Source organism: Rhinopithecus bieti, unplaced genomic scaffold (genome assembly GCF_001698545.2).
Source record: "Rhinopithecus bieti isolate Rb0 unplaced genomic scaffold, ASM169854v2 scaffold_31446, whole genome shotgun sequence".
NCBI classification, from domain to species: Eukaryota; Metazoa; Chordata; class Mammalia; order Primates; family Cercopithecidae; genus Rhinopithecus; species Rhinopithecus bieti.
This window is the reverse complement of record NW_016813612.1, coordinates 408709-431961: the sequence shown is the minus strand read 5'-3', so window position 1 is coordinate 431961 and position 23253 is coordinate 408709. Positions and strand designations below refer to the sequence as shown.

At 43.8% G+C, this 23253-nt stretch overlaps 1 protein-coding gene across 2 annotated transcripts in view; it reads left to right on the top strand.

Moving 5' to 3' along the window:
• The first annotated feature begins 325 nt into the window (after nucleotides 1-325).
• The window catches only part of ENTPD3 (ectonucleoside triphosphate diphosphohydrolase 3), a 42357-nt gene continuing 19429 nt past the window's right edge, over nucleotides 326-23253 (top strand). Inside the window, exons 1-4 of one of the 2 annotated variants that reach the window (XM_017848755.1) lie at nucleotides 326-429; nucleotides 1215-1266; nucleotides 5467-5594; nucleotides 14264-14381. In XM_017848755.1, the coding sequence (XP_017704244.1) occupies nucleotides 1227-1266; nucleotides 5467-5594; nucleotides 14264-14381 (286 nt within the window). In that variant the 5' untranslated portion in view covers nucleotides 326-429; nucleotides 1215-1226. Of the gene's footprint in view, nucleotides 430-828; nucleotides 888-1214; nucleotides 1267-5466; nucleotides 5595-14263; nucleotides 14382-23253 lie in introns of those variants that run through there. The other variant, XM_017848754.1, reaches the window with a different exon arrangement.

Sequence of the window (23253 nt, the reverse complement as noted above, 5' to 3'; positions counted from 1 at the left end):
TAGGCTCCAGTGGGTTCTCAGGGCAAGACCTGGCGGCTCCCTCCTCTCTGACTTCAGGTAGAGGTGAGTGTGGAGGAAACTGAAAGAGGAAAGGTGAAGTGCTATTTGGCTTGGACCTGGAGGGGGACAGAAGGCTCTCGGGGCAGGCAGGGTCGGTCTTTCGGCAAGAGGCGCGCTCTCTCTCCCTTCCCCTTCCATCGAGGGCTGGGTGTGAAGGTGAGAGCAACCGGAAAAGAAGGTGAAGAGGCCCTTGGCCTTGACCCGGACGCGGGAGGAGGTCCCAGGCCGAGGCCGCCCCGCCCCCGCCGCCGCCTCGCCTAGCCTCACCCGGCACCGCCTCCCGTGTTCTAGGTTGACGCCTCCTCAGCGCTGGCCGCCGGCAGATTCTGCGGCAGCGCTAGTCGCCTCCTCCGAATCGGCTCCGCACAGGTAAGGTCAGGGCACCGGCGCCTGGGCTGCCGAGGAAGGAGTCGGGGGTGCTGCGTGAGACTGAGAGTTGAGGGGCAAGGAAACAAAATCGGATTTCCTCAGAAGGCCAGAGGAAGAGACTGAAGCACGCGAGCCCCAAATCCTTGGGCGGGGGGAGGTGGTCCCTGCCATGCCCACGACGGGTAGGCGCGTCTTTACCGACTGCCTGCACGGATCCGCAGATGTGCTGGGCGCTTAGATGCCTGCGGCTATGCAGAGACGCAGTCCAGAGCGGTGACCCCAGATCCTGGTGGGGGCTGGATCGCAGGGCCCCGACATCCCTTTGCAATTTCCAGCCATCAGCTAAAGACTCCCCTCCCGGGGCTTTAAAGAGAGGCTCCAGGCTCGCGATCCACGAATACACAAAAACCTTCCTTGCTGATGTTCTGAAGAAAAGCCCCGCCTCAGCCCTATGAATGGTAATAATAGGGGGAAGATTTATTCTTTCTTGGGTGTGTGTACAGGTGGAACAATCTGCAGAAAAAGACCTTTTTTTCGGAAAATCTTTTCAGTTTGAAGTTTCAGCAAATCTATGTTTGATTTCCTTGCATTTGGGGAAATGACATGGAATTTAAGCTCCAGTTTTGGGGCTGTCTCTGAAGTCCTGGGTTGGGCTGACCTTTCCCGGGATGAGGTTTTGATTTGGAGGAAGTAAAATGGGTATTGTCTGAACCTGTGCTCGTTCTTTAAACTTCTGAGGTCGGGGGCCGTGGACTTATTGACATCCTGTCTTCTCTCACCTGCAGCTGGGAGAAAAGATGTTCACTGTGCTGACCCGCCAACCATGTGAGCAAGCAGGTTAGTATCTCTCAGCAGGCAGCAAGCGTGGCTTTGCCAAATCGCAAGAGAATCCTAGCTTCGGCCCACAGTTTTTCATCCATATCTCCTGCAAATTATTGTTTAACTTTATTGGTTTGAGACTCAGTATTCAACTGGGTTTCGCCACTGGCATTCCTCAAATAAAAGTAATGCTCTTCATCAAAGCCACACAAAACAAGGACTAACATGCATGTTTCACTTAAAAGGTTTTTCCGGTTTGTATAATCCATTAATTTGGCCCTTGTGGTTTCCCTTACCTAGCTGTATGTAAGGTTTGCTTTAGAATACTGTATTGTTGATTTTGTGATCAATTGTAAAGTACTTGGATCTTTCCTGTATTCCCATCCAAATGTTGCTGGCACAGTGCCTACAACACCCCCACCCCTCACCGTGGGTCAGTGTTGTTATGATTGATACTGCAGGCAGGAGTGCGGGATTTTCTCAAACTCGCAGGTACGAGCGCGTGCACACACACACACACACACACACACACACTTCTAAGCTTGCCCTGCCTGCCTCTAGAGTACTTTTTGGAGTTGCTCATGTGGAAGCCCAGAAGGCTCTGGCTTCTCCACGCTCAGGTAGGTATCTTGCAATTACCATGTTTGTCCAGCCCTAATGACAGCACAGCTCTAGGCTGCATTTCCTAAATGAATAAGACCTGGTCTCATCCATTTTGCTTTATAATAAGCTTTTCTGCTGGGACAAGGGTTTGCTTAAGGTAATCATAGCTTTTTACTTGAAAACTGCTGAAACACAGAAGACTTAGGAGGCCAGCCACGTAGCTGTGGTCAGGAAACTGCATACATATCACACACTCCTTCCCCATGGATAGACATTCTTTAGTCATGCCCCTAAACTGGGTATTCTTGTCTTCCAAAAGGATATGATTTTAGGATAGTAAGGGCAATCTATGTGAACTTTTATTTTTGTAAAGGGAGATTGCACGTGGGGAGCTGTTTTCCTTTGATTTTTAGGTTTTCCCCCAAAACACTTTGAAATGTTAACACAGAGATTGTAACATCACTCATATAGACTAACCTGTTACATTCCTTCCAAAGGCAAAGTTTAACTTGGCAGATTAAATTTCTACCACATTTTATTAGGGGGAAAAAAATCCCTTAAACTTCTATAACTGACACTGACAAATGCATTCTTTGAAAGCTGATGCAAAAGTTTGCCTCTGTGGATTAACTGGTTCCTGGCTGGTTCTTGTACTTGTATTTGGAATCACAGAAAAGTGATATAGGACCTCTTCATATGCTCTGCAGGTCAACTCCATGGCAGTTGGCTCTCCTTTCCATTGCTATTACCCACAAATCTGTAATGCGTAACCTTGTGTCTAAGTCATTTTACACATGTGGAGCTAGTTCTATGGGATAAATTCCCAAAATTTCGATTGTGAGTCAGATGGCATGCTTATTTGCAGTGTTGATAAATATAGACAAACTGCCCTCCATTGATGCTGTACCAGTTTACACTTTCAATGACAAGGTAGGAGGATTAAGGTGTTAAGTGACACCAAGAAATGTCTGTGACTGCAGCTACACTGCAGGGGAATCAGTTGAGATGGAAACAGTTAGCTGTTCTGAGCCACGAAGACCTATTGCGTGACTGCCCTCCTGTAGCAAATGTTGTGATGTGACTGAATTTATGGGCTGAATCTAATTATATCCTGGGTGCATAGACACGCCCTTTTTTTCTTCTGGGAAAATGTCTTACAGAAATAATGAAGGGGTAAAGCATAGGTTATGATGATCTAGGAATAATGTTCTGGAATAAGACAGGATCTATCGAATTGCTGTTCAGTTGATCTTCCTATAATGATGAAAATGTTATATGGCTGCACTGTCCAATATAGTAGCCACTAGCCCACACATGGTTATTGAACACTGGAAATGTGGCTAGTAAGATTGAGAGACTGCGTTTTTATTTTATTTTATTTTAATTAAGTTACATTTAGATAGCCAATTGATTAGATATATATTGGAATTCGATGAATCTAGTGATCCTTCTATTAGTGTTCATCATATTTCAACCATTTGGGTGTCATTTATGCTTATGTCCCAATAGTTCTACCAAGACTATTATTATTATTTTTTTAGAGACAAGGTCTCACTCTGTTGCCAGACTGGAGTGTAGTGGCACATCTCACTGCAGCCTTGAGCTTCTGGGCTCAAAGGATCCTCCAACCTCAACCTCCTGAGTAGCTTGGACTGCAGGTGTGCACCACATGTGCAGTTGATAATTTTTTCATTTTTTGTAAAGATGGGGTCTCACTATGTTGCTCAGGCTGGTGTCTAATGCCTGGCCTCAAATATCTTCCCACCTCAGCCTCCCAAAGCTGGGATTACAGGCATGAGCCACTATACCCGGTCCAAGATTATTATTTAGTCAATATTTTCATTGAATGTCTTTTATCTTTTTTAAAATTAGGTATAACTTCTATTCAGTGAAATGGATAGATCTTAAGTTGTGCCCCTAAGTTGGGTTTTCTTGCCTTCTAAAAGTATGTTTTTAGAATAGTAAGGGTAATTTATAAGAATCTTTTTTTTAAGGGAAATTATACCTAAGACACTGATTTGCTTTCATTTTCAAGTTTTCTCCAAAGGACTTTGAAAGGTTTGATGAGTTTTGACAAATACACACATCCATATACCCCACAATGCTATAATGTATAGTGCATTGCCGTTACCCCAAGAAAGTACCCACATATTCCTTCCCAGTGAATCCCTGCCCCAACTTCCACCCCCTGGCAATCACTATTCTGATTCCTGTTACCTGCCTACTTTAGAACTTCAAATAAGTGAAATCATCTCAGTATAGTATAGTGCTAATTTTTTATTTTGTTTATTTATTAATCTATTTATTTATTTATTTTTGAGACAAGGTCTCATTCTGTCACCCAAGTTGATGTGTAGTAGTGTGATCTCGACTCATTGCAACCTCTACCTCCTGGCTGCAAGCAATTCTCCCACCTCCGTCTCCCGAGTAGCTGGGACTACAGGCGCATGCCACCACACCTGGCTAATTTTTGTATTTCTTGGTAGAGACAGGGTTTCACCATATTGGCCAGGCTGGTCTTGAACTCCTGACCTCAAGTGATCTGCCCACTTCGGCCTCCCAAAGTGCTGGGATTACAGGGGTGAGCCATCAGCCCAGCCTAATTTCTTTTTCTTTAACTGAGATTATTTTTAAATGAAATATTCTATCATTTAATTTTTTAAAAATAGATTTTTTGAATCTCCATTAAAACAAATGTTAGCTGGGCATGGTGACTCATGCCTGTAATCCCAGCACTTTAGGAGACCAAGACAGGCATATCACTTGAGCCCAGGAGTTCGAGACCAGCCTGGCCAACATGGTGAAACCCCGTCTCTACTAAAAATACAAAAATTGACTGGCGTGGTAGCATGCACCTGTAATCTCAGCTATTCAGGAGGCAGAGGCAGGAGAATCGCTTGAACCTGGGAGGCAGAAGCTGCAGTGAGCCGAGATCACGGCACAGCACTGTAACCTGGGCGATAGAATGAGACTCCATCAAAAGAAAGAAAGAAAGAAAGAGAGAGAGAAAGAAAGAAAGAAAGAAAGAAAGAAAGAGAAAGGAAGGAAGGAAGGAAGGAGGGAAGGAAGGAAGGAAGGAAAAGTAAAACGAATGTTATTGTACCACAATATCAGAAAACTAGACCATGCATACCTTCCCTGCAACATTGTTTTAGAAAGAAAGAAAAAGAAAGAAAGAAAGAAAGAAAGAAAGAAAGAAAGAAAGAAAGAAAGAAAGAAAGAAAGAAAGAAAGAAAGAGAAAGGAAGGAAGGAAGGAAGGAAGGAAGGAAGGAAGGAAGGAAGGAAGGAAGGAGGGAAGGAAGGAAGGAAGGAAAAAGTAAAACGAATGTTATTGTACCACAATATCAGAAAACTAGACCATGCATACCTTCCCTGCAACACTGTTTTAGTACACAATTTGTGAGGAAGGGCAAATGCGTACTGTTTGTCCTTCCCTCAAAACTGGGGAGAAGGGGAGCTTATTTGCTACTCTGTCTTAGAAGTGTGGGTCTCGCTAACACCAGAGAAAGTGGTTTATGCATATGATTATGGGGCCAGTCCATCGATTCTACAAAGAATACCAGTGCCTGGTTTTTACCTTCCCCTCAAGTGCCTTCTGGGTCTTCTCGTTTTAGGCCTCAAGGCCCTCTACCGAACTCCAACCATTATTGCCTTGGTGGTCTTGCTTGTGAGTATTGTGGTGCTTGTGAGTATCACTGTCATCCAGATCCACAAACAAGAGGTCCTCCCTCCAGGACTGAAGGTAAGTGTGAAGGGACTGGCAACAAAGGGAAGAAATGGGCATAAAGGGGAAGAAATCAATTATTCCAAAACCATGAGTTAGAAGAGCAGAAAATCTTCCCCCCACCGCCTCATTTCTGGCTGCAGCCAGGAGAAGGCAGTGTAAGACTCAAGGGAGAAGGTCTGGACATGTTGGGTTTATGATATTTGAGGCCACAAATTGAGGGTAGTGACACCTTCTCCAAGGACTGTGTTATCTTGCTTTGACTTCTGACTCCAAAGCTAAAATTTGTAACCAAGAGTTGCAGATGGCTATCAAAGATTTACCAGTTCAGCCAGGTGCAGTGGCTCATGCCTGTAGTCCTGGCACTTTGGGAGGCTGAGGCAGGTGGATCGCTTGAGCCCAGGAGTTCGAGACTTGCCTGGGCAACATGGTAAAACCCGTCTCTACCAAAAAAATAAATAAATAAATTTACCGGTTAGTGCAGTTTCCATTTTGACCAGTTTATCTGTTCTCCCAAGCACACAACCCTGATAATGAATAAAGACCAAGGCTGAGCACAGTGGCTCATGTCTGTAATTTCAGCACTTTGGGAGGCCAAGGCAGAAGGATTGCTTGAGCCCAGGAGTTCAAGACCAACCTGGTCAATTAGAGAGACTCCATCTCTACCAAAAAAACAATTTCCAAAAAAAGGAAAAAATAAATCAAGACCAGGAGACCCAGGCACCTCTTCTGGCCTAGGCTGAGTGAATAAAAAAATCAAGAACTTGAGAAGGTCTCCTTGAGCTCTATTTGTGCTGCTACTCTTGAGTCTAGAACATGTGCTGTGATCCTTCCAACACTTTGCTCAACAACCCCGACCCCACCAAAAAAAATTACTCAGGACCTTGTGCTTAGTCCCAGAGGCCCCTCTTAGCTCTCAACAAGTCCATCCTCAAATGATCTTTAGGCTCAGAATCATAATATATCCCCCAAGCTTGGCTCTGAGGATGCCCTTGGAGACGGGAGGTGATTCCATGAGAGGCTGACAAAGGAAAGGTGAAGCAAGTTGATGAGTCCTTCAATCATTTTAGGTAGGGGTCAGCAAACATTTCTCACAAAGGGTCAAATAGTACATATTTTAGGCTTTGAGGTCCATTTATAGTCTCTGTTTTATAACTCTTCTTTGTTTTTTGACTCAATTAAAATTGTACAAACCCTTCTTAGTTGTGCTGTAGGGACCAGGTAATTCAGCCATGTTCTTTGAATCTCATTTAACCTTTACACTTGACCTCACAAGTCTTTTCCATATCTTCCTGCTGTTAGTGACTATTCAAAGGTAATATTTGAAATACATAGACTTTTTAAAAGAAAAGAAACTAATATTGTTTTGGACTCTAAGGATGGGTTTGAGCTAACATTCTAAGGTGGCTTTTCTAAAAGATTAGAGTAAAATCTCCATTAGATAATATAATAGCATTTGGTTCCTTGATAAGATATTTTATTTAAGAATCTCAGCCCTCATTAATAACATGAATAAAAAAGAAAAAAAAAAAACAACCTTATGCAATCACCCAATAATGAGAAGAAAGCAAATTACCCGATTGTCCAAAGATACTAGCTAAGGCCTAAAAGAAGCTGTTTTCCCAAGCTCTAGGCACTGCCTTCTATAAACTACTGTATATAAAATTGGGACTTTGGGAGGCCGAGGCAGGCGGATCATGAGATCAGGAGATCGAGACCATCCTGGCTAACATGGTGAAACCCTGTCTCTACTAAAAATACAAAAAATTAGCCGGGCCTGGTGGTGGGCACCTGTAGTCCCAGTTAGCTACTCAGGAGGCTGAGGCAAGAGAATGGCATGAACCTGGGAGACAAAGCTTGCAGTGAGCCAAGATGGTGCCACTGCACTCCAGCCTGGGCGACAGCGTGAGACTCCGTCTCAAAAAAAAAATAGGGACTGCAAGTAAGAGTAATATGTTTTTTATTTTATTATTATTATTTTTTGAAACAGTCTTGCTCCGTCCCCTAGGCTGGAGAGCAGTGGTGCAATCTTGTCTCACCACAACCTCCACCTCCTCAGTTCAAGTGATTCTACTGCCTCAGCCTCCCAAGTAGCTGGGATCACAGGTGCCCGCCACCACACCCAGCTAATTTTTTTTGTTGTATTTTTAGTACAGACCATGTTAGTACATCACCGTGTTGGCCAAACTAGTCTTGAACGCCTGACCTCAGGTGATCCACCCACCTCGGCCTCTCAGAGTGCTGGGATTACAGGCATGCGTCACCGCGCCCAGCTGCAACTAAGAGTAATATCTCTTTATACTTCGTATAGTGCTATTCAGTTAAGTGAGCACTTGTCCCTGATTATGTCACTTAGGTCTGATGCCAACCATAGAAGGTGGGCAAAGCGAGCACCATGACTGCCATTTTGAAAGTGAGAAAATACAGGTTTGGTCAGTGAATGACAGGTCCTGAACTGAAACCTGGTCCCTTCTGTTCCCAAGGCCAGGGCTCTCTTCACTGCCTCCCACTTCTCCCTGACTCTGAGTTCTGAATGGAGAGCCAAGTGGAGGGAAGGGATTGACCTCAGATAGGAGAACACTTCCTGCTTTGCACAGGAGTGAAGGTAGGGAGGCTGGATGCAGATGCAGGAAAATTTGTTGAATTGAGGGTGAGGAGTTAAGCCTAATGCCACCCTTAGACTCTGATAGCTGGGCTGCCTGCCCTGGGCCCCACATTTCAGAAAGACCAGCTCTAGCTGTACTTCAGGCTTAGCTCTCTCTATGACCCAAAGGAATATGCTTACCCAGAGCCCATACTTCCCCGTCTAGAACACACTGTGGCGCCCAAGACTTCAGAATCTAAGGATCTTCATGGACCTCCAGAAGGTGGACATCACCAGTGGTCTGAGGGGTGGCCAAGAGGCAGCTGCTTACAGGGAATGTAAACAGAGCATAGCTGTGTGGTCTGAACTGTCCCCACACAGATGCATGGGCTCTTTATTCTGTAGATTTGCCAGGGGTGGGAAGAGAACAGGTTTGGGAAAGGGACAGGGCAGAAGCCTCTAGAGCCTCTAGAGGCTCTAGAGAATTTTAGAGACAAAATTCATAAAATTTTGTCTCTAATCCTACAAATGTTAGAAATGGGCTGGTTAAGGCAGTTGCCAGCTGATGGCTTCTACTTGTTCTGGACAGTAACAGGCAAGTCCTCTGTTCTTGCTGAGGGACATGGAGGAATCAGATGGAAGACTAGTAAAATGAGTAGAGAAAAATAGATCCCTGGGCAGTCTAGAGGGCACTGTTGAAGAAGAAAACCACACACGTTGAATGCTACTGTCTTAGGTTGGGCTTTCCAAGTCAAAGACATACATGCAAATAGATCATCTGGGGATGATCCCAGGAAACACTGGTGCGGGACTAGGGAGCTGAGATGGGTCAGGCAGCCAAGAGAGGGCCTGTTATGCAGCAGGTCAGCACTGTGGGCAACTGGGACTCAGTCCTGCTTGGGACCCTGTGAGATGGTACAGAGATCTCAAAGTTGTCCCATATCAAGGGGCATACAGGCATGTACCTCCCAGATACCCCACTCAAGGGCATATTTATCTACCAGCTTCCATCAGTCATTAGCTGAGAGGCTGCTCCCTGGATGTTAACTCTCTAGTCTTTCTGGCATATTTTGTGATCAGGTAGACTCAGGCCACTAGATAAAGCCTTCAGGCAGGTGAAAGATGGATGGTTGTACATCACAGTAGTAAGGTCTGAGGGGATGTGGGCAGAGAATTGCCAGTGACTACTCCATGTAAATAATATTGTTACTATCCCTGTATTGCAGATGAGAAAACAGGAAAAGAAAGGGCAAATAGCTTCCCGTAGTTACACAGATTGAAAACAGCAGAACTGGTGTAAAGGAAAGAAAAGAGAACAGACAACAGTGGTCTTAAACAAGGGTTTGGAGGAACCAGGAGACACACCCTCCACCAATTAGCAGGCAGTTCAAAGAGGGGATTTTAAATCTCTTCTGAATCTTGCTGACAGACCCTAGCCACCATTGCGAGGGGCAGGAAATTGTAAAACATGGGAAGATGAGCTCGGAAGGTCCATTCTGCTTAATTGGGTGGATTACATGTGAGAAAAGACAGATGTTCTGGGCCAGTTGAACCAGAAACAGAATGACAGCTTTGGAAGAGAGTGTTCCACATGCAGTTTTTCTCAGGATATGGAGAGATCTGTCTTTTTTGTCTTGAAGAGCATTGCAGGTGATGAAGTTGAGCAAATACAAGGGATTTTAAATTATTTGTTATTATTGTTTTTAATACCATGAGCCCTGTTTTGCTTTTGTGTGCAGCTGACGGTTGGTTCTAAAGGGCCAGCTCTACAACAGCCTATCTGGAGGGCCCTGAAATGTTACAGAGGATTCTCATGCAAGGTCATACCTGGCTATTAAATCTAACCTTGGCTTGCCTAACCTTGGCTTATGTGAGGTTATGGGCAGAACTATTAAAACGCAGTCAAGGGGCAAAAATGTCCAAGTCTCTTGTGTTACTGGTCCGACTTGCTCCACAAGCTTGAAGAGTAAACATGATGCCATCACTTGTAATTTTCACTCAGCCCCCACTCCCGCGCTTTATTATCTTGAAGTCCAACACCTTCCTCTTGAGGCTTCGCCCTCCCTACCCTTTAGAACTTCAGAGCCTCTCAGCCCAATGATCGATACTATCGAACTGCCTCTTGCAGCCATGTGATGTCACTGCTGAAGATGGGTTCTGCACAGTCTTAAAGTTTTAAGGATGGGCTTTTCCACTGTGACCTGCTTAGCCCACATTAGTTCCCCATACTAGGTCCAAGATCATAAGCCATTTTAGTCTACACTCCCATGCTCAGCCATTACTCTCCAAAGCACAACCACTGGCCCAGTCTGTGTTGAAATCATTCCCTCATTGAGCCTTGCTCATCAGCCTGGATTTCTGGTGCCTTGTAGCCCACCCTGGTCTACTTCTTGGAGAGCAAGAGTTGAATAATTAGTTGCTTTTTTCTTTTCAGAAAAACTCAGGCTCCTTATAAAAATGGGTCCTCTTTTCCAGCCAGATCTGCACACCCCTGAACTAAGAGTTTACTTTCAAGGGACTTTTTGTTTAAATAAGAAAGTCTGCAAAGCGCCTGATTACTGAACAGTCATGCCATTAGACTTGGTTTCCTTGGAGCTCAGTGAAAACATCATGGCTCTGAGTACAAGTTTTAGAGTCCGTTAGACTCAGGCTTGATCCGAGGTCTGTGATCTTGGGCATTTATGTACTACTGTAAGCCTCAGTTTGCCCATGTGTCGAATGATATGATATGATATGATATGATATGATATGATATGATATGATATGACATCTGTCTTATACACGCAATAACACAAAGCACTTTCTGCAGTGCCTAGAATAAGTGCCAGACAAGGTTTATTACTACTACTATTCTTATTATCATAGTAATAATGATAATAATAATAAACAAATCTAAGAAAGTTGACCTTATGACTCTGCTTTTGCTATTGCTTTAGACAGATCACCCAATCCTTAAGTGTTGGACCAGGGAGACTGGCCCTTTCAGTTAATATTAATTGCATTAACTGTTAGATACAGAGTAATTTAGCCAATTTCCTGATTCTATACATTTCTAAACTGAAAGACTGTTTCCTTTTAGTTAACCCACTGCTTCAGATCCACATTCAAGCCATGATTTTTTCTGACATTGCATTAGACAGTGGATTACTTATTACTTTTTATCCAAACATCAACTGGCTAGCTGAACTGAAATTGATTCCCATCCCCTCTCCCCCAAAAGAATCACACTGAGTTTCACTGTTCAGGCAAAAGAGCTCTGAAAACTGGTTAAAGACCATTTTTCCCACTTTCAAAAATGTGAGTGAATGATGGTAGAGCTAGAAGAGTGTGAGTCAGTAGAGGTGGGCCTACATCAGCAGGTGCCGGATGGACAGCTGTTTCTCCAGTCTCACAGAGCAAAGTCTGGGTGCTGCAGATCCTGGTGAAAGCTGGATCCCAGTTGGAGTTACAAATAATAATGGATACTCTTCTCTGATCTTGACCCAACAGCCCTGAGCTTCACACACAGGGAAGACATGCTCCCTTTTAGAAAGGTTGGAATAAAGATTTGAGGAAAGGAAGATGATTGTTTTTCTCTTACTCTCTCTCTCCTCTTGTTTTATGGGTCAGCACCAGGCGTGGCAGGGCCAGTTGGAGTGGTGCTGATCAGGAGGGAGGAAAGAAAGCAGACCAAGAATATAGAGGCCCGGACCTCTTTAATTTAGTGCCTGGTTTCCTTCTTGCCTTCAGTTTCAACCTGTGCTTTAATCTCATTGTGAGTTGCTGCCTGTGACAGATTATGAACAATGCCACCCTTGTTCCCCATGAGGGATGTCAGGTCAGGATCCTGATCAACATTCATCATACTGAAGGGCTGAGATTAAGAGACTATCCAAATTCGCATACCAGTGGACACAGATGTTCTATTTCAAAATAATGGAGAGGCTATGATTCAGGAGCTGGAGCAACTTTTTAAAAATTTGGTCCCATTTCAAACAAAACAAGCATTTGTAATATAGATAATAAAAAGTTGGAAACCTCCTAAATGTATAGGATCAGGAAATTGGTTAAATTACTCTGTATCTAACAGTGGATACAATGAATGTACGAAAATGGTGATATGAATCTGTTTCTACTGTCAGGAAGACATGTTCATGATATACTTTTAAGAAAAGAGCATTGCATGGTCGGATGCGGTGGCTCATGCCTGTAATACCAGCAGCATTTTGGGAGGCCAAGGTGGGTGAATCACTTGAGTCCAGGAGTTCGAGACCAGGTTGGGAAACATGGCGTAACCGTCTTTACAAAAAATACAAAAATTAGCCAGGTGTGATGGTACACGCCTGTAATCCCAGCTACTTGAGAAGCTGGGGCTGAGAATCGATTGAGCCTGAGAAGTTGAGGCTGCAGTGAGTCATGATGGCACCACTGCATATATACAATGATATATGTATATATCCAGTTACATATATACATATATAATTAGAAAAGATATAACAAGGGCTAACGCAATATCTGGATTTGAGGGATACTTTGTTTTCTTTTCTGTTTTTCTTGTTTTGTGATTTTATTTGTTTATTTTGTTTGACTGGCCATTCTATATATGCTAATAGCCTGTATTTATGAGTAGCCTCTAAGCATCAGGCATATAGCCTTCTATTTACTTCTGCAAGTAAGTCCTCTAAAGATGAGGGAACCCAGAAAGGTCAGGCAACTTACCCAGGCCAGCATCATAAAATCAAGAATCCGTCTGAGTCAGCCTGCCTCCAGACCCAGCTTCATCACCTTCTGTGGGACAGGCTAGGTTAACCCAAAGGTAGTGGAGTGGGGGACTTCAGGCCACCCTGAAGGCCTCTGGATGCCCTGGGATGACTGTGAGCACAAGCAGATACTCGGCTTAGGTATGCATTGCTAATTCCAAACTCTATAGGATACTAATACATACTCTTTCCTGGTCAGGTTTGGTCCAGAGCCTAGGCTGGGCCAAACCTGCAGATGAAGCTTTCTAGTGCCTGCTCAAGTTGGGCAAATCGGTCCAGGACTCTCAGCCTACTCTCCTGTACACAGGCAGCCCCAGCACTGCCCAGCAACACCTGCCTGTTCATTTGTTGACATACACATTGCCAAAGTGGGATCAATATGTCAATATTATTTTATTTTGCTTTTTTCTCCTTAATTATGAATACTTTAATTCTGAGCACTGATGCAGGTATTAACATGCCTCAGCCAGGCACAGTGGCTCACATCTGTAATCCCAGCACTTTGGGAGGTCAAGGCGGGTGGATCACCTGAGGTCGGGAGTTTGAGACCAGCCTGCCCAACATGGTGAAACCCCATCTCTACTAAAAATACAAAAATTAGCCGGGGATGGTGGCAGGTACCTGTAATCCCAGCTACTTGGGAGGCTGAGGCAGGAGAATCTCTTGAACCTGGGAGGCAGAGGTTACAGTGAGCTGAGATCGTGCCATTGCACTCCAGCCTGGGTGACGAGAGTGGAATTCCATCTCAAAAAAAGAAAAAAAGAAATGCCTCTACCATGTGAAAAACTTCCTATAGCTTCTTCCTACGCTTTCATTTTGGTTGTTTATTTTTAGACTGATAAACCTAGAAGTTTGGAAATATAGGGCATCCAGGTGACTATTCATTTTCCTTCTGAGATGAAGATGGCTTTTGTACCTCCCCCCAGAGGTCTAAATGAGGAAGAATCAGGCAACTCGATTGTATACAAGATCTATGAAGTACAATTCTCAACCTTGGCTGAGTGTTGGACTCACCTGGGACTTTTAAAACCCGTTGATGCCTGAGTCCACTCTCAGAGATTCTGATTTAATTGGTATGGGGTGTAGCCTTGGCACTGGGGGATTTTTTAAGCTCTCCAGGTGATTCTAATGCATGGCAAAGTGATAATTATTTCCTAGAACCTGCCCTACCTTTCTTCATCCTGTTCCCTCACAATCCAAGGAGACAAAATTGGTTTGGAGGAAATAGTTTTTCTTATTGATCAGTCCTTCCCTAAGTGAAGTAGTGTGGATTAAGGTACTCAGGGTTCTCAGTGGCCAACCGAGAAAGCAGTGATCAGAGGAGTCCCACCCATTTCTGACTCTCCCTCTCCCTTTTTATTCAGTATGGTATTGTGCTGGATGCCGGGTCTTCTAGAACCACAGTCTACGTGTATCAATGGCCAGCAGAGAAAGAGAATAATACCGGAGTGGTCAGTCAAACCTTCAAATGTAGTGTGAAAGGTAAGGACTGAAGTGTGTCTGGGAGTTGCAATGGGAAGCAAGGTAGAATTCTAAGTGTCTTGGAGGCCTGGAGAGGTCGTTAGATGTTGCTGGGAGGCAGGGAATGAGCATTCGACTGGGAGTCAGGAAATAGAAGATCTTGTGCTAGTGCTGCTACTCATCAGTGGAATAAACTTGCGTTAGTCACTTCCCTTCTCTGGGCCTCAGTTTTTTCATCTGTATACATGGGAAGGGGTGGCGTCAAGAACTGTGAATGGTCTGATTTCACCCTGCCATATTTTCATGGGTGCTGGAAGACACAAGACTCCTGGTTCAGAAACAAAGGATAATTTGTTACTCACAGGAGTAGCCCAGAGTATCAGCATTTTCTTACACTGGTTCTGATTCTCAATTTGCCCAGGATGATGGAAAGAGAGACAGAGAGTATGCACTCATGCAATAGGTTCTGTCATAGGAAAGGAAGTCTGGGATTTTAGAGAAGCATTTATAATGGGCAGTGAGCATGTCTGCCTTTTGCTGTGGAGGGAAACACAAGGAACACATGGAAAGCTGTCTTCCAACAGTGATAAGGAGTAGTTGTGTGTACTGACGGGCAGGCAGAGAGAGAATGACAATATGTAAACAAATGGACATGGCTCTGTTCCAGTAAAGCTTTATTTATGGACACTGAAATTTTGAATTTCATATAATTCTCACATCATGAAATGTAATTCTTCTTGTAAATTTTTTCCCAACATTAAAAAATGTAAAACCTCTCTTAGCTCATAGGCTGCCCAAAAAAAAGGTGGTATACTGGATTTGGCCCTTGGGGTGCCAGCCCCTGAAGTGGAGTATTAGCAGCAATGATAATTAATGATCCTCCATGCAGCTCCCTGCCTTTTCCACAGCATATTCTGGGTTTTATATTAACTGTTTCCTTGTTCTTTTTAGTTTCGTCTTATGTATGTAGTGTTTCTGTTTTTTAAAACAAAATCAAACATGTATTCATACAAATGGAATCAACATATTTTATGCTGTATTTGCTTTGTTCACTAACAACATTGGGTTTTTAAGATTCATCTGTGTTGATATGAGCAACTATCTGCTCTTTTTTTTTTTTTTTTTTTTTTGAGACAGAGTCTCACTCTGTTGCCCAGGCTGGAGTGCAGTGGCGCAATCTTGGCTCACTGCAATCTCTGCCTCCTGAGTTCAAGCGATTCTCCTGCCTCAGCCTCCCAAGTAGCCGGGATTACAGGTGCCTGCCACCACACCTGGCTAATTTTTGTATTTTTAGTAGAGATGGGGTTTCACCATGTTGGCCAGGCTAGCCTCGAACTCCTGACCTCAAGTGATCCACCTGCCTTGGCCTCCCAAAGCACTGGGATTACAGGCATGAGCCACTGCGCCCAGCCTCATTTTTCCATGTTGATAGGCATTTGTATTTTCTTGGTTACTAATAAAACTTAATATCTTTCCATATAATTATAGCAATTTCTGTTTTCTGTGAAATGCATATTCATGTCTTTTGTTCATTTTCTATTGAATTATTGAATTTTCTTACTAATTCATTGAAATTCTTTATAAATATTCTAAATATGAATTATTTGCCATTATTATTATCATATTATTGCTAATATCTTCTCACAGTTTGTAGTTTGTCTTTTTAGTTTGTGATGTCTCTTAATGAATAGAAGTTCTTGATTCTTATGTAAATACAACCATCAATATTCCCTTTTGTGGCTTGCTTTTTTGTATGTTTTATTTAAGAAATCCTTTCCTATCTTGAGGTCATACAGACATTTTTCTATGAAAAGTGTTATAATTTTGCCTTTTACAATTAAGTAATTAGTCCAAGTAATCGAGCCTAGTTAGGGAGTGTGTATAATTAGTCCAAGTAATCAAGCCTAGTTAGGGAGTGTGTATATGTGTAAGCCTTTTTCAAAGCCACTTATCTTCCTCATTCGAGCATTAGGATTTTTGAGTTGGCCTGTAGCCTCCCAACCAGGGTTTTCTGAATGTGCCCAGTGTATCCTTGAGCCCACAGGACAACAAGTTAGAGACTCCAGACCTGTCCTCCCAGCCCAGCAACCTCCTTTGTTTCCCTCAGTGAGCTGCCAAAACATTATAAGTTCATGGGAATCATGGCATTGAAAAACTTGGGGAGCAGAGTTAGTCTTTCTCACCAGGAGACCAAGAGTCTTCTCTGGATAATCAGAGTGAATTCTGATCATCCGCCCTCCGAGGAGGGCAGCCAGGAGCTTGCCTACCCTGATGCACAGGTATTCCAGGTTAGGCTCTCCAGAAGCAGATGTAGAGACAGATTATGGAATGCAAGGTGGTTATTAGAGATGCAACATTATAGCAGAAAGCAGGCAGAGAGAAGGATTGGACAAAAAAAGAAGTCAAACTTCAGCCGGGCGCGGTGGCTCAAGCCTGTAATCCCAGCACTTTGGGAGGCCGAGGCGGGCAGATCACGAGGTCAGGAGATCGAGACCATCCTGGCTAACCCGGTGAAACCCCGTCTCTACTAAAAAAATACAAAAAACTAGCCGGGCGAGGTGGCGGGCGCCTGTAGTCCCAGCTACTCGGGAGGCTGAGGCAGGAGAATGGCATAAACCCGGGAGGCGGAGCTTGCAGTGAGCTGAGATCAGGCCACCGCACTCCAGCCTGGGCGAAAGAGCGAGACTCTGTCTCAAAAAAAAAAAAGAAGTCAAACTTCAACTCAGGCCTGATGAAGCTTCAACTGATCTGTTCTGCTGCACCGGGTTGAAATGATGTGAAGTGGCTTGGCTGTAATACCCCTGTTGCTGCCACTCATTGGATGTTTGCCACCCTGGAAAGAGCAAGATCTTGAGCAAGGCAGCTCTCTGCAGCTCAGGCAGACCCTGAAGAAGCTGACAGCTGGAGCAATAAGTCTATTTGAAGGCATATTTGCACTGCATGTTTTTGGGTTCACCACACAGGGGACTTGGATATTTTCCCTTCTTTTTTTTTTCTTTTTGAGATAGGGTCTCACTCTATCTTCCAGGCTGGAGTGCAGTGGCACAATCATGGCTCGCTGCAGCCTAGACTTCCTGGATTCAAGCAGTCCTCCTATCTCAGCCTCCTGAGTAGCTGGGACTACAGACAGTGCCACCACATCTGGTTAATTTAATTTTTTGTAGAGATGGGGTCTCACTATGTTGCCCACGCTGGTCTTGAATTTCTGGGCTTAAGCCATCCTCCTGCCTCAGCCTCCCAAAGTGCTGAGATTACAGGTGTGAGCCACTGCACCCAGCAGATATTTTCTGAGTGTTGCTTGCACTGTTATCCACAAGACACAGGCAGCTGTAGCCCTGCTGTGACCTCAACCAGCAATCCTCTATCTGCTCGGGTAACTCCTGAGCCATTTCCTCACCTTCAACCATGAAATAGGACAGCAGGCTGCTCCTTTCAAAGAGACTATGTGCTCTGAGTAAAGAGAAGAGAGTGTAAGATCGAGATTAAGACTTCACCTCATCCCTACTGTGTGAACCTTGGAAAGTTATCTAACCTCTCTGAGTCTTGACTTCCTCATCTTTAAAGTAAAAAACGTAATAGTAGTTATACCTACCCCATAGGAGTGATTTGAAGATTAAATGACATAATATATGTAAAAGAAATGCCTGGCATACAGTAAGTGCTCAATAAGCATTAGCTGTTAGTCATGGGGCACCACAATCCAGAGCTCCTGGTGGATCCTCTTGCCACTTGTTCCTCTGTCTCACAGTTACAAGATCTCTGTTTTTAGACCCAAGAGGGCAATTCAATCAAGTTAGTCCTGACAGCCTTACGACTGTGGGGAAAAATAAGACTTATGTGGGGAGGTGTTACAGCAGTCCCTCAGGAGAAGGGTTCCTTGGCCCACCCGGGATGGCATATGTGATTTGAGGAGGCACAGAGTCATGGAGGCCACAGCACATCCATAAATGATCTTCCCTTCTTTGATCACAGTAGCCTCAGGGATCCATATATACTCTGAATGAACAGAAGACCACAAACTAAAGCTTAAATTACAGAGTTGAAGTTCAGCAAGTGTCATCCCCTCAAAGACTTGTGGCTTCTCCAAGGATAATTTGGGTTTCTGGTTCCTCTGTTGTAAACTTCCCAGGACTCCCCTGTCTTGGCCAAACTGAAGGGGGTGATGAATGCTTGCTCACCCAGCAGGGATTCCCAGATGCCTAGGCCCTCAGAAATTTCTTTCTGGTAGGTATCAACCCCCAGTTGCTACTGTTTTCCATGAGTTCATTGCCTTAGCTGGCGGTTTCTGTGCTGGTGTCTGTGTCTCTGGCTGCTTGTGGCGAAGCCACCCCCTGGAGGTGCTGGGTTCTCTGCATGTGTCTCATCTCATCTGCAGTACTCATGCCTGCTGCTGCCTTTCCCCACAAGGGACATTCACAATGTCTTTCCTTTAAACCAGTAACTAAAAATTACTTAAGCTCCACTAGAGCCTAAACTTAACAATCTCCTACATTAAAATCCCTCAAAGAGTTGCATCAGAAACCAGGCCACCATAGTATTAAAAAACATCCTTTGCCGCTGGGCGCAGTGGCTCATGCCTGTAATCCCAGCACTTTGGGAGGCTGAGGTGGGTGGATCACCTGAGGTCAGGAGTTTGAGACCAGCCTGGCCAACATGATGAAACTCCATCTCTACTAAAATACAAAATTAGCCAGGCGTGGTGGTGGGCACCTGTAATCCCAGCTACTCGGGAGGCTGAGGCAGGAGAATTGCTTGAACCCAGAAGGCAGAGGTTGCAGTGAGTGGAAATCACACCACTGCACTGCAGCCTGGGTGACAGAGCGAGACTCCATTTCAAAAAAAAAAAAATTCTTTGCCAATAGTTGGCCGGAGCTCAAGCTGAGGCGCGTGTCTTTGGCTTCTGTTTCCCCTCAAGTAAGTTTTGTGCCATCTGTTTAACCCTCTCTCCCCATATTGAAATAGCAATTTCCGTGCTCCTCTCATGGGACCAAGTGTCCAAGTCCAAGTATCCTAGGAGCCTGTGAATCCTATCTCCTTTTCCCTCTGGGAGGCTTAATAGACCTTATGCAAACAGGCTTTCTAGTGACATATTCCCAAGGTTTCACCATTCTATCTTGCCTCTCACCAGCCGCTATCTAGAGACCAGCTGTTGCAGATTATATTTTGTTTAGCCCAGATTGGACTAGCCAATCTCCTTTATAGAGATTTATGGTGGATTGAAAGTCTCATTGATTGATTGATTTAATAAATATGTATTAGGTGCCTGCTGTTTGATACGAACTGTTCTTGGCACCAGGAATTCAGAAATAAACAATATATACAAAATCTGTGGTTGTGTGTTATGAGACTTTCATTCCAATGAAGAAGATAGACAAAAAAAAAAAAAAAGGGCATATAAGGAGTGTCAGGGAGACATGATGTGAAGAGAAATCAGGCAGGGTGGGAAATAGAAAGTGATCATGCTGTTTTGAACAGGACTGTCAGGGAAGTATGAAGAATATGACAGCTAAGCAGAGACAAAAGTGAGATGAGACAGTGAGCCATGTAAATGTCTGGGGGAAGAACATGCTGAGCAGAGGCATGGTAAGGGAAAAGGCCAAGCGTGGAAGCTGCTCAGCATTTTCTAGGAAAAGCCAAGGGGCCAGTGTGGCTGGAAGAAAGATGAGAAATGAGACTGAAGCTATAGCCAAGGCCAGCTCCTTGGAGGGCCTTGAGGTGTCATAAGGGTTTGACTGTGACTCAGATGAAGTTTCTTCAAAGTATATTGGGAAGCCATTAGAAGATTCTAACCAGGGAACTAATACATGACTTCTGTTTTTAACGGATCGCTCAGTTGATATAGAACACGTAGTCAGGGGCTAAGATTGGAAGCGAGGACACCAGTTAAGTGCTGTTAAATCAGTATGGGTGAGAGATTAGGTGATGGTCAATTTGTCCTTGACTAGTGCTTCTCAACACAAGGTGAATTTGTCTCCCAGGAAACATTTTGCAGTGTCTGGAGATCTTTTTGATTGTCATGACTGAGTCCGTGGTGCTGCTAGCATCTAGTGCATAGAGGACATTTCTCATCTTTCTTCCAGCCACACTGGCCCCTTGGCTTTTCCTAGAAAATGCTGAGCTCGGCCGGGCGTGGTGGCTCAAGCCTGTAATCCCAGCACTTTGGGAGGCCGAGACGGGTGGATCACGAGGTCAGGAGATCGAGACCATCCTGGCTAACACGGTGAAACCCCGTCTCTACTAAAAAATACAAAAAACTAGCCGGGCGAGGTGGCAGGCGCCTGTAGTCCCAGCTACTCGGGAGGCTGAGGCAGGAGAATGGCGTGAACCTGGGAGGCGGAGCTTGAAGTGAGCTGAGATCAGGCCACTGCACTCCAGCCTGGGCGACAGAGCGAGACTCCGTCTCAAAAAAAAAAAAAGAAAAAGAAAATGCTGAGCAGCTTCCATGCTTGGCCTTTTCCCTTGCCATTCTACAATGTTCTAAGCATTGTACAATGCACAGAACAGCCTCCACAACAAAGAATTATCTACCCCAAAATGTCAGTAGCACCAAGGTTGAGAAACCTTGGTTTACGAGGTTCTGGGGAAGGGGGTAAGAAGTGCTTAGATTTGCAAGGTATTTTGAAGGTAGGACCAACATGATTTTATGATGGACTTGATGTGAGGCATCTGAGTTGATAATGCATGAGCAAGAGTTTGGATATGAGCAACTGTGTGCATCACAACACCATTTACTGAGATTGGGGAACACTGGGAGTGGAGCATACTAGGGGCAGGGCAAGACTTAAAGAGTTTGGTTTTGGGCATATTAAGTTGGAGATGGCTATAAATCATTTGAGTCAGGGGACAGCAAACTTTTTTCTGTAAAGAGCTAGACGATAAATATTTTAGACTTGTGGGCCATATGGTCTCTGTCATAACTGCTCAACTCTGCCCCTTTAGCATGAAAACAGCCATAGACAATGTGTAGATGAATTAGCATGTTTGTATTTCAAAAAAAAAAAAACACAAAACTTTACTTATGAACACTGACATTTTAATTTCTTATAATTTTCATGACATAAAATGCTGTTCTTCATTTGATTTTTTTCCAACTACTTGAAAATGTAAAAATTATTCTTCACTCGCAATCCATACAAAAACAGGTATTGAGTCAAATACCTTGCTCACTCCTGATCTATATAGTGATGTGTGGTTGCCAGGCAAGTCAGGAGTTCAGAGGAGGGGGAGGTTGAAGAAATAAAGCTGAGGGTCATCAGAATACAGATGATATCCAGCCCCAGCTCATCTAGGGAGTGAGTAGATTCTAAAGAAAAGAGATCTGAGGACTTAGCCTTACACGCTCCAGTACTGAGAGGCGGGGGAGAGGAGGAGGATCCAGCAAACGAACTTAGGAGGAATGGCAGCCAGTAAGGGGAGAAGAAGTTCAGAACCCAAATCCAAGAAATTTGAAGAAAGAGGAAGCGCACAATTAGATAAAAAGTGATGGGGAGCTTATAACCTAAGAAGTTAGACAGACATGATATGCCCCCAGTGTGGTGATGTACAGTAGGAAAAACCTAGCACACCTAGGAAGTGCTCTTGCCAAAAAATCAAACCTGAATCTGATCACATTTATAGAAATTAACTCCCAGTTTATAAAAAACACAGGAGATAAAGGAACATGTTCAATGACACCTCACGGATCCAATCAGTGAAATCCAAAATGAGAGAGCTGCTCCATTAAAATTATTTCTTTAATAAATAAATGGCAAGAAAAAAGGGGGTCATGAAAACTGTTACAGAATAAAGAATCTTAAAAAACATCCAAATGCACGTACAAGGTATGGACTTTGGTTTCTTCATCACACTATAAAGAAAAAGTTAGTTATTCTGGGAAATTTGAACACTGATGTGTCTTTAATAATATTAAGAACTTTTTTAGGAGTTATTTTTTTCTTAGGTATCATGGTTATACTTTTCAGAGTCCTTCCCTCTTCAAAACATATACTAACGTGTTTGCAGATGAATTAATATAATGCCTGGGATTTTCTTTACAGTAATTCATAGAGATGGAAAAAAGAAAGCATATAGATGAAAATAAGGTGGGCTGTGTATTGATTAACTGTTGAAGCTGAATGATCAGTGTATGGGGATTCATTTTACTAGTTTCACAGAAAACAATTATGAGGAACATGTACACTTACCTGTGATGTTCAGCACAGTTTTGTTGTTTTTGTTGGCATTGTGGAAAGGAAACCCTGTTAAATAACCTATCACATAAGAATATGCCTGAGAGCTTAATCTGACATTTTATTTACTGAGAGAGTTGTGTCTTTTTAAAAATAACTTTCTAATTACAAAATAACATATTTTCATTATGTGAAAATCAGAAAACATAGGTAAATAAAATGGAACCAGGCACAATGGATTCCCAGCTACTCAGGAGGCTGAGGCAGAAGGATCACTTGAGCCTAGGAGTTTGAGACCAGCCTGGGCAACATGGCAAGACCCCATCTTTATCTAAAAGTAGAAAAGGAAATAAGATCATCCATAATCCTTCACACCAGAGGGGAAAATATTTCTTTTTTTAGGATTAATATATTTTTGTATTAAAAATTATTCATACAGGCTGGGTGCAATGGCTCACTCCTATAATCCCAGCACTTTGGGAGGCCAAGCGGATCAACTGAAGTCAGGAGTTTGAGACCAGCCTGGCCAACATGGTGAAACCCCGTCTCTCCTAAAAATACAAAATTAGCTGGGTCTGTTGGTGCATACCTGTAGTCCCAGCTACTCGGGAGGCTGAGGCAGGAGAATCTCACTTGAACCTGGGAGGCGGAGGTTGCAGTGAGGCAAGATCATGCCATTGCACTCTAACCTGGGTGACAAGAGCAAAAAACTCCATCTCAAAAAA